Source organism: Poecilia formosa, unplaced genomic scaffold, assembly GCF_000485575.1.
Source record: "Poecilia formosa unplaced genomic scaffold, Poecilia_formosa-5.1.2 Scaffold1146, whole genome shotgun sequence".
NCBI lineage: Eukaryota > Metazoa > Chordata > Actinopteri > Cyprinodontiformes > Poeciliidae > Poecilia > Poecilia formosa.
In genome coordinates, this window is record NW_006801085.1 from 11,361 (window position 1) to 22,785 (window position 11,425).

Genomic DNA, 11,425 nt, shown 5'->3' on the forward strand with positions numbered 1-11,425 from the left:
AAACTTCCAGAAAACTGTAAAACAGCTGAAACACTGGGTGCCTTTAAATCTCAACTTAAAACCCACCTGTTTAGAGTTGCTTACGGCTAAATTAGGGTTAGAGTCCCTTGAGTCCCAGTTAAACGACATTTAACTAAAGTCCTACGGGGTTTAGAGTCCCAGCTGACAGCGTTTCAACTAAAAACCTAGAGGTTGGAGTCCTTGTGAAACGGCGTTTTTGACTAAAGTCCTAGAGGGTTAGAGTCCCAGTTAAACGGCGTTTAACTAAAGTCCTAGAGGTTGGAGTCCTTGTCAAACACCGTTTTTGACTAAAGTCCCAGAGGGTTAGAGTCCCAGTTAAACGACGTTTAACTAAAGTCCTAAAAGGGGTTTTAATGTTTTTATCTTTTTTAATCTTTTTTTTTTTAAATCTCTTTCTCTTTCTTTATAAACAGTAGTTTATTCAATGTCACATGCTGTTTTTTTACTATATAAAGCACTTTGAAATGTCTTGCTGCTGAAATGTGCTATATAAATAAAATTTGATTGATTGATATTCAAGGTCTTGAATATTGATTTATGAACATAACATGCCCCCTTATTTACACAAATAGTGACTCTTTATGTTGTAACTATCTTGAGCAGCATAAATCTTAATATTTTTTTAGGTTAAGAAAGGGGAATTCAGAGGGGCTTGAAGTAAATGAATGTTGACATACCTGTGGAAAAGGACAGATTTCACCAATGTTACAACATCTCGACTTGCGTTGTAACCTGCACATACGATGGCCACATGGATAGTCTGGGGAGAGAACAGAGAAAACCATGAAAAAAACTGATTGGATTTATTTACTTTCAACATCAATACCTTTGGTGTTGAAAGTATGTAAATCCAATTCTAGAGGCTGGAATGGTTAAGAATGGGGGAAAACTTGCAGTTCTGAGTCAACATCTATAGTTATTTTCATCAGGTAGGGTGTTGCAGATACAGTCAAGAAGTTGCATTAAACACCAAGGGAGGAATTATAATAAAGAATAATATAGTAGTTTAGTCTGAAAAAGTTTTCTGAACTCTTAACTTGAAACATATTGGGCCGAAAATAACATGCAGCAGTTCAATCAACTACAAAATCATACATAGAATCTAAAACATGACATCCTGAGTGTCAACATTCTCTCTGACCTGTCTGCTGTGTTTCCACTAACTTCTGAAGCCTTCACAGAACACATGCATTTCTTGTCAGATTAGATTGCACACACCTATTTTTAAGATTCAGGTGTTTTCAGATACACTGTTAGGCTACATTTGTCTCTAATTTTATATTGCTTTAATTTGTACGATGAAATTTCTGGTAATGTAGTTGTTATTGTTTAAGCATAAGTTTTTCACTGTGGTTTCTTGGTTCTGTTTTTTTGTTCCTCTCTTTCTGCAGGTGTAGAAGCAGACTTCTAGGGTGTTAACTTGTATTTTTTTCTATCCTTCCCATCTCCTCTACTCCTATATCTCATTCTTTACCTTTAAACCAGAGGTCTCATTCTTGCGGCCCGCGGGACAATGTCTCATGGCCCCCACCGTGATATGACAGTATAATATTAGTATGGCCCACAGGGTGAGCAGACCTCTGAAGGAAGTCCCGCAAGCCGTTCCTCGTCATAGCTGACATTCAGTGCTAGGCTAAGCTACACAGACTTCATGCACACTACGCTTGTAACAATAGACCAGCGGATGATGGAACAGTCTGGTACCAGTTTCCCTTCCCTGCAGTCGCCATTCCGATACTTTCTACCATTAACAAATGCCACAATCAAACGCAGAAAAAGGCGACTGCTACCGGTCATCGCCACGCTGTTGTGACAAGCAGAAGCGGTAATGACATCACGCGTCGAGACATTCTCTATACGTTGCTAGCTGGCTAAAGACTTCTGTGAAATGTAGAACAAGAGCAACGCCAAGTGGAATAAACTTAGGGTGCGTTCATATTGCACCCTAAAGTGACCCAATTCCGATTTTTTTTTCTTGACGTAATGCGACCTGTATCTGATCTTTTCATGACAGTCTGAACAGCACAGATCGCATTCTTTTCGAATGCGAAAAGAATCAAATACTATCCGATTCGTATCCGATTCAAATGCGACCTAACGTCCAGGCCTCATTCATCTGAACTGAACGTCACTGATACTCAACAAATTCTGCATCCTGATACGCGCAGATGGGAAGAAAAACAAATATGACGAACTATAATGAGGATTAAGTTGTTAATATGCTGCTCCGGTTGGACAACAACTTCAAATATGTAAGCTAAGCTCCAACGTTAGCCTCCATGTTTACTTCAGCAAACACCGAGCACTACTTCTTTTTATGACGCTTAGCAGAACACTGAGAACACTGACGCTATTGCGCCCTCTACTGCCCTTGCGGGTCACTTTCAGGTAGTTTGCTCGTTCAGACTGCAGAACACATGTGTGGCAGTGTGAACGCCCGGGTAAAAAAATCTGATTTGACAAAAAAAATCAGAATTGGGTCACTTCAGGCTGCAGTGTGTACGCACCCTAAATTTTGTCACACCCTCATCATGTCTTTGTCAAAGCCAAAGCCTGCAGTTCATGTATTGGATAAATAATTAAATGTTGATGACATTTGAGGATATTTTTTAAATGTTTTTTGTGGAAGCCTTTATGTGGCCCAGCCTCACCCAGATTCTGCCTCCAGTGGCCCCCGGGTAAATTGAATTTGAGACCCCTGCTTTAAACCGTTTGCCTCACGTTCTTCCCTGTCTTTTCATCTGTGTGTCTATTATATTTGAAATAAACCCAAAGCAATTTCGGTTTAGCTTTTTTTTTTGTTTTGGCCAGGACACTGCCTGCCCCCCACCAAAAAGTCACCACCTTGATTTAACTAAGGTACCAGCCTCCTATTGATAATTAGGAGGCTGATTATGTTTCAGCTGGCAACAAGTTATTTAAAACCAACTGGTGCAATGAGTTCTCTCATTTCTTAAACATGTCGAAAGATAAATCCTATGGTTGTGGAAAAGATGTCAGTCTGTTTGAGAAGGGTCCAAATCATTGGCATGGATCAAGCAAAGAAATTATCAAAGGAGAATGCAGATACTATTAAAACTGGGTTAAGAACTGTCCAACACATTATTAAAAACTAGAGTAGTGGGGACCCATCATCTTTGAGGAAGAATTGTGGCTAGAAGAAAATCCTCAATGATCGTGATCGGCAGTCACTTAAAAGTTTGGGAAAATCAAATAAAAAAACAAAACAAAACAAACAAACAAAAAAAAACAACAGTAGAACTCCAGGCTATGTTTAACAATGAAAGTAAGAGCATTTCCACACACATTATGTGAAGGGATCTCAAGGGATTGGGACTGAACAGCTGTGTAGCCTTAAGAAAACCATCAATCAGTGAGGCTAAGCAGAAAAAAGGCTTCAATTTTCTAGGAAGCATAAAGGTTTAACTCTGGAGCATTGGAGGAAGGTCATGTCATCTGATGAATCCAGATTTACCCAGTTCCAGAGTGACGGGTGCATTAGGGTAAGAAGAGAGGCAGGTGGAGTGATGAACCCATCATGCCAAGTATCTATTGTACAAGCCTGTGCATCCAGTGCTATGATTTTTGCTTTCTGCAGTTGGTCAGGTTTAGTTTCAGCAACAGTATGTGCTCAAAGAATGAGGTCAGCCGACTACCAGAATATAATGAATGACCAAGTTATTCCATTTTTTTCTTCCCAGATGGCACAGGTATATTACAAGATGACAATGCCAAAATATTTGGGATGTGCTGGAGAAAGCTTTGTGCAGTGGTCAGACTCTACCATAATCAATCCAAGATCTTGGTAAAACATTAATGCAGCACTGGATGGAAATAACTCTTGTGATACTGCAGAAGCTTATCTAAACAATGACACAGCAAATGTGTGGCATAATGAAAGCTAAAGGCAGTCCAACAAAATATTAGAGTTTGGCAAGTTGTTGTTTTTTTTTGGCCAGGCAGTGTATATATGAAGCAGAGCATCATGCTGAAAACTGTATTGCTCGCTTGTAAAAGCAAATCTTTTGGGCCTCACTTTAACACTCTGCCAATAATTTTAATAAAAAGTGCCACCCAGCCAGACAGGCCACATTAAAAAAAAGAAAAAGAAAATAAAACTCATATACACAGGTGTGTTTTTGAACTAAAAAAATCATGAAGGCAGTGATTTAATTTAGGGGAAAACAGCCTGAATAGATAACCATCCCACACTTTTCACATTTTTATAAAAAATATAAAACAAAACAAAAACAAAACTTGTAGTTTGTCCTGGTCTGTCACAAAAAATTTACAATATAAATTATATCATTAAGTATGCGGTTAACACAGTGGTGGGTCTCATCCAGGACAGTGAGAAATACTACAGAGAGGAGGTGAAACTTTTTGTAGAATGGTACAGCAATAACAACCTGTTTCTGAATGTGGGAAAAACCAAAGAACTGCTGATAGACTTCAGGAGGAAACGGCATGTGGACACCCTGTTCAACATCCAGAATACTGCTGTGGAGATTGTCACACACCTAATGTTCCTCAGGGTCCACATAAGCAGACACTCTCACCTGGTCGCTGCACATCAGCTTCCCTGTCAAAAGGGCCCACGTTGCCGGCACTTTCTGTGCAGGCACTTAAGAGAGCACACTTCAGCCCATAAATCTTTATTGCTTTTTACAGAGGCACCATTGAGAGTGTGCTTACCAGCAGCATCTTTCAGAGGCATGAGAGCAGCAGTGCCTCACACAGGAAGACACTGGGGAGAGTGGTGAGGCCAGGTGAAAAAGTGATTGAGGTCACATTGCCACCCACTGGGTACAGTGGGTGGCAACGATATCTGTTGAGGACAAGAATCCCTTTCACCCTTGTAGTGGACTGTTCTCTCTCCTATCCTCTGGCAGAATATCCTGCAGTCAGTCATGTAGAACAGTAAGGTACTGCAACACCTTCTACCCAATTTCCATCAGGCCTTTGAATTACTCCAAATAATCCAGGACCATAATATTATTTACCTGTTTTTGATTGTTTTGCACATATTATTCCTGATACATTTCTTGCACAGATTGCAAACGTGTGCACTTATATTTATACAACCTCCCCTTTTTTTAATTTGGGTTTTATTCTATTTTATTCTATATTATTCTTCTATTCTTCTTTTTATATTATTTTACAGTTTATCCAGCTAGTTTCTGTTTGTGACTTAATATGCATTGTAATTTCATTCTGCAGTGCATCTCTGATATTATGTTGAATGTCAATAAAGATAATTTGAATCTGAATACAGTTCTTAATGCTGTAATTTTATTCCTGCTTCAGTAACCACTAATGATTTAATATAGGCATATTTAGAGTGATGGGCCTGAGGGAAACCAAAGACTTATCTCACCTCACACTTATCCACTAACTGATGTTGTAAACAGTTGGAGTTGTTCCCCACAGCAGCGTTCTTTTGTCCATCATTGTTACTGGTGCCTTCTTCTAAATGAGTTCGGCTCTGGTTTCCTTTGCTTGTGAGGTTTGTATAGGAAGCAGACGAGTTCCTGAGAGGACGACTGAGCTCCTGGCGCAGGGCCCTGTTTTCCTCTTCCACCGCTCGGATTCTCAGCTCTAAGGCCAGTCGTGCATTAGCGTCACCCAGTGGTGGAGGTGACTGTGCTTCCAATGAAGATAGGGGTAAGGACTTCACTGTTGGATTATAGGACGGATCAATTTATTTTACAGGAGGCCAAAAACTAAACAGGAATGACGTTCAGCAAAAAGAGTCTTAGGTAAGGGAGACAATAAAGCTTTCGTAGCCCAAAATTTTGACCATTGTTTAACTGATATAGCAAAACACACTACAGACAATAAAACTGTTTCTGATGACCACTTAAAACTGTTGTTATTGCACAGATCTAAAACATCAGTGGAAGATTTCTTTGTTATTTCATCTAGAAGAGTATTTGCAATGTTTCAATCATTTCTTGCTCAATAATGCTGGTGAAGCTTTCTTTCCTCCAGCAATTACAGTGACAAACAGATTGTTCAATGGATTATTTGGAAAATAAAGAAAGAAAATATATAAACATTAGTATATAATGTAAAAGGGTGGAGCTGTGCGCCAAGCTGTTCAAAAGAAAAGTATTGTAAAATGTCAATTGTAGATGACATTTAAAAAAAGCAACAACAACAAAACATTTTGTTTAGAAAAAGAGAGGCTTTCAGATAAACAGAAACATTTGCAGAATAAACTGCAAATAAACAAGAAAGAATACAGACAGTAGAGCTGAACAAAGAGAAGAGGCCAACAAAGAGAGAAGAAAGATAAAGAGAGAGCTTTGAAATAGCAAGGACAATTATTCCTAAAAATAGAGGAAACAAGAAGGAAACCTTTCCAGCCTGAGATTGTTTTTCTTAGCTAGTTGACATAATGAGCAAAGTAGATAAAACTTAACTAGTAAGTACCAAAGTAACAACTTTAGGCTGCTTTGTACAAAAGCTTAAAAATAAAATAAACTTGCATCACCACACATCTCATTTGTAAAACTTTCGTTCAATTGGCACTTTTATCTTCCATCCATTCTTTACGCTTGTTTATCCTTGCAGGGCTGGCTGAAAGGGGTATGGAAGAGGAAGGGTATAAATATTCACTCTTACCTTGAAAATTTCCAATTGACAGGTAAAGCCAGGTGAGTGTGGGGATGAAAAGCAAGACAAGAGAGGCTGCCAGGAACTTCCTTCGTCCACGAAATATTCCCAGCATCTTCTGAATTGAAGTCAGTGTTGAGAGGTAAATTGACCTCTCTGGAGCATTTTTTGTCCACTTGATTTCTCACAATTTTTCTCCCATTGTAACATTTTTACTGAAAGAAAAGAAATCAATGGGTTGAGGTGACATAACTTTTTCCAACTGAACAGAAACAAAACTGAAGTAATTATCTTTGGCTCCAAAGAGGAATGATCTAGAGTCTCTTCACAGCTTCAGTTATTACAGCTAGGTACCAGCCTGTAATCTGGGTGACGTGGTAGAGTCAGACCTGAAGCACATGAAGACAGTTACATAGTCAGTCTTCTGTCACCTGGAAAACATTTCCAGGTCTAAAGGAGTAATGTCCCAACAAGCTCTAGAAAAACTCATCCAAGAGTTTAGATTTATTGATTACTGCAACAGTCTCTCCTAAGAAAATCAATCAGACAGTTCCAGCTGATCCAGAACACTTGCATTCTCACTAAAAGTAGGAAGACAGAGCACATCATCCCACTTCTAATGTCCTTACACTGGCTCTCAGAGAATACTTATCATACTTATCATTGTATCAACCTTCCAGACCACTGAGATTTTCGTTTTCTGATCTACTCTGCATCCACAGAACAGCATGGAAAAGCAGCATTCAGTTTTTATGCTCCTCTAATCTGGAACAAACTTCCAGAAAACTGCAAAACTGCTGAAACACTGAGTTCCTTTAAATCAAGGCTAAAAACTCACCTGTTTAGAGCATTGATTAATATCTTGAAAATATATATATTTGATTATGATTATTCTTGAGTATTTAGATTATGGCATTTGACAAAATGCAATATTTAATGCATATTTCATAACTGATTACTCTGTGTTTTTATCATATGAAGAACTTTGAACTACTTTGTTGCAGAAATATGCTTTACAAATAAACTTGACTTGAATTCCAAGAACTGGATTTATGTTATAAAGATGGATTCTGAAACAGAATAAGAAATACTATATTAACAACAACATTACAAAACAGGAATCTCATTAAAGCTAAGAAAATTAACAGTAACAAAAAAATTTGAGGATTTAAAAAAAAAATTAAAACGAGAGGGATATATTTAAATTATATTTTAAGGCAAACTGTTAATGTAAAAAATTAAACTGTTCTAATATAATCTATGGGAATATATTAGATTATTGGACAAAGAAAACCTATTCAATTTTGTTTTGAAACCGCATCCTGCTACTGCTACATTTGCGGTTAAGTCCATGATCCTCATATATTTATTCTATTATTCTTTTATACCGAATAATTTATTATGACAGACTAACACTTTCGTGAAAATGTTGATCATATACCCGGTGTTGATCTGCACCATCTATGGCCGCCTCAGCAACTCACTTCTATGTGACACATTTGCGCAATGCTCACATTTTAAAACTCCTATTTGTAGTTTAAGAGCTGCTCGATTTGAGAATTACAAGCTCACCTGATGCAGAGGGTTGAACGGGTTGATTTTAGAGAAAACGGAAACCAGTTTCTAAAAGCCGTTATGCAGATTCAGCACCGGATCTGTTTTCAAGAAGGCGACATGGTGGCTCCACTCTGTGCTGCTCCATGTATCAGTATTTCCTAGGTTCGACAACCTCAGGTTACCGGAACCAAAAGCTGGGTCGTGTTGTGTGCTATAGGAAGGATAAAGAGCTAAGATAAGCTTCCATCTGTGTCGCCGCACGGCACCCCCATCATGTGTGGTTAAAGCAGCGGTGGGTTTGGAACACGGTGACCAGTAGTGAGCGACGCAGAGTGGGGAGAGAAACAGCGGTCTGTCTGGTCTGACTGCGGGGATCCTGCACCTCCACCATTTATTAACAAATTACCCAATATTGACTAATTATTGCTTGTGGTCCTGTTTTCAGCCTCAACACAACACTCCTTTCTTCCCGACAAGCAGTCAGCATCCAATCACAACATTGGAACCGCGGAGGGATTAGGGATAAAAAAGGACTGGATCATTGTGGAGCGGAGTGTTGGCGGGACCGGAGAACAGAGACGAAGCTGAAGACGAAGCTGAAGTTGGTTTCCAATTCTAGCTTCCAATAGCTAAAGGGCGATTTCACTACTTTCCGCATCTTTAATCAACTCCTAGACTCTTCAAACCTGGACTAGATTATTCTGCTCTAATAGCAGAATATTTATAACCATGTTTGGGATTTGTGAAACTTTTTTCTGATTTGTGAAACTTCAAAAAAGGGCAATTTTGTCCTATTTTTCGGTCTCGATCACACAGGAGCTGCTCTAATTCCAAAACTACAACACCTAGACTCTTCAAACCTGGACTAGATTATTCTGCTCTAATAGCAGAATATTTAGAACCATGTTTGGGATTTGTGAAACTTTTTTCTGATTTGTGAAACTTCAATAAATGTTGATTTTACCACTTTTTTGCATCTTAATCACACTAGAACTGGTCTAATTCCAAATCTACAACACTTAGACACCTCAAACCTGGACTAGATTATTCTCTTCAAGCTGGATATTTAAAACCATGTTTGGGATTTGTGAAAACTCAATAAAGTTCAATAATCACTATTTTTTTGGCATCTGGATCACACTAAAACTGCTCTAATTAAAAAACTACAACACCTACACTCTTCAAACCTGGAATAGATTATTCTGCTCTAATAGCAGAATATTTAGAACCATGTTTGGGATTTGTGAAACTTCAATAAATGTTGATTTTACCACTTTTTTGCATCTTAATCACACTAGAACTGGTCTAATTCCAAATCTACAACACTTAGACACCTCAAACCTGGACTAGATTATTCTGCTCTAATAGCAGAATATTTAAAACCATGTTTGGGATTTGTGAAACCTTTTTCTGATTTGTGAAACTTCAATAAAGGCTGATTTCTGACATTTTTTGGATATTGGTCACTCCAGCTCCAAAACTGCAACACCTAGACTCTTCAAACCTGAACTATATTGTTGTGCTCTAATAGCAGAATATTTTAATCCATGTTTGGAATTTGTGAAACCTTTATGTGATTTGTGAAACTTCACTAAAGATCAGATTACTATTTATATAAGTTCCACAAATTCAATTCTAATTCAAAACCACTTTATTAATCCCAATGGGAAATAAAATGTTGGTGTAACTCATTAATTTTTCAAAGAGTTATTGTAGATGGTGATGGCTGTTGGAAGGACAGATCTTTTGCAGGGGTCTGTTAAGTGAAGTTTCACAAATCAGAAAAAGGTTTCACAAATCACAAACACAAATATTCTAGTATTAGAGCAGAATAATTTAGTCCAAGTTTGAAGAGTCTAGGTGTTGTAGATTTGGAGCTAGAAAATTCCTGAAGAAATTTAAATGGGGCCTGCCAAAGTGTGCCCATCGGTTTGGAACCAGCGTTCTGATGCTAAAAATTAGCATTAATGCTAAGGAAAGCTTCAATGTAGTCAATAACCTGTGGAGAGTCAGAAGCATGTGGACTAAGCTGTACTTGTACCATTTAGTATGTTAAAATTAATGCATAAACAAAAATTTCACAAAATGCTAATGTTAGCATGAAGACTAGTATGTGGGGCATCATTAGCATGTTCTCTGTCATTGACTTACTCCATTCAGTATACTAAACATGGCAAATAATTAAGAAATTTAACAAATAGGTTATTTTAGGTAAAATGCTAATGCGCGGAAGGCAGTGCACTAGTGGGGGCAGTGAAATGCTAATGTTTGTGCTAATGTTAATGAACTGCCTTGCTGCACAATAATAAAGATAAATAAGAAATAATAAAGAGACATTCTATTGGGTGTAGAACAATAGGTGCCTGCCATGCAATGCATAGGGAGAGCAGTGACTGACTTGCTTTGCATAGGGAGATGCATTTCTATGGGCAGGCCCCAATTAGAGCAGTTCTCGTGTGACTGAGATAAAAAAAAAAAAGTGTTGATATCACACTTTTTGGAAGTTTCACAAATCAGAAAAAAGCTTCACAAATCCCAAACATGGTTTTACATATTCTGCTATTAAGTGAAAATAATCTAGTCCAGGTTTGAAGTGTCTAGGTGTTCTAGTGTGATATAGGGCTGTAGGGTAATATCGATATCGCGATATATATCGATATTTTCTTTCCTAGAAAAAAATCGATATTCATCAGTAAGTATCGTAACATCCAACTGTCATCTTGCTCACTCACTGCTTGCTTCGCCAAGAGAGTGATTAGGTCAGCAGGCTTAGAGTGATTCCTTCAGATGTTAAGTGTCAAGGTTAAAAAGGTATCAAACTATTCAGAGCAGAGTGCTTGGTGCACTTTATTTACTTTATAAATCCATGTAAGCTAGTTTGTACTGTTTCAATTAAAAGAAACATGTTTTCTCTCTACTTTGATTCTTTTTGTCCAGCTGTCGACTTTAAGTCTGTGTCCAGGTCCAACCAGAGCCAGGCATTGTGTAGTTGGTGCTTTTAATCAGTTTTCCGTTAAATTAATTCAATCCAACTCTATAACAGTCACAAAATATCACCAAAATCACTCTGTCCCTCTAAAATCTTCCAGAAAATCGCAAAAGTATCGTATGATGAATATCGCAATATATATCGTATCGTGGACAGAATGTCATGTACTGTATCGTATTGTAAGATTACTGTATCACTACAGCCCTAGTGTGATACAGATGCAAAAAAGTGGTAAAATCA

At 38.0% G+C, this 11,425-nt stretch overlaps 1 protein-coding gene across 1 annotated transcript in view; it reads right to left on the reverse strand.

Moving 5' to 3' along the window:
- The window catches only part of LOC103132589 (glycosyltransferase-like protein LARGE1), an 11,216-nt gene extending 2,449 nt beyond the window's left edge, over positions 1–8,767 (reverse strand). The window contains exons 1-4 of the mRNA XM_007544405.2: positions 8,212–8,767; positions 6,649–6,854; positions 5,399–5,697; positions 699–781 (exon numbers count right to left, since the gene is read on the reverse strand). Of these exons, the coding sequence (XP_007544467.1) occupies positions 699–781; positions 5,399–5,697; positions 6,649–6,754 (488 nt within the window). The 5' untranslated portion in view covers positions 6,755–6,854; positions 8,212–8,767. The remainder of the gene's footprint in view (positions 1–698; positions 782–5,398; positions 5,698–6,648; positions 6,855–8,211) is intronic.
- Between the last annotated feature and the right edge of the window lie 2,658 nt (positions 8,768–11,425).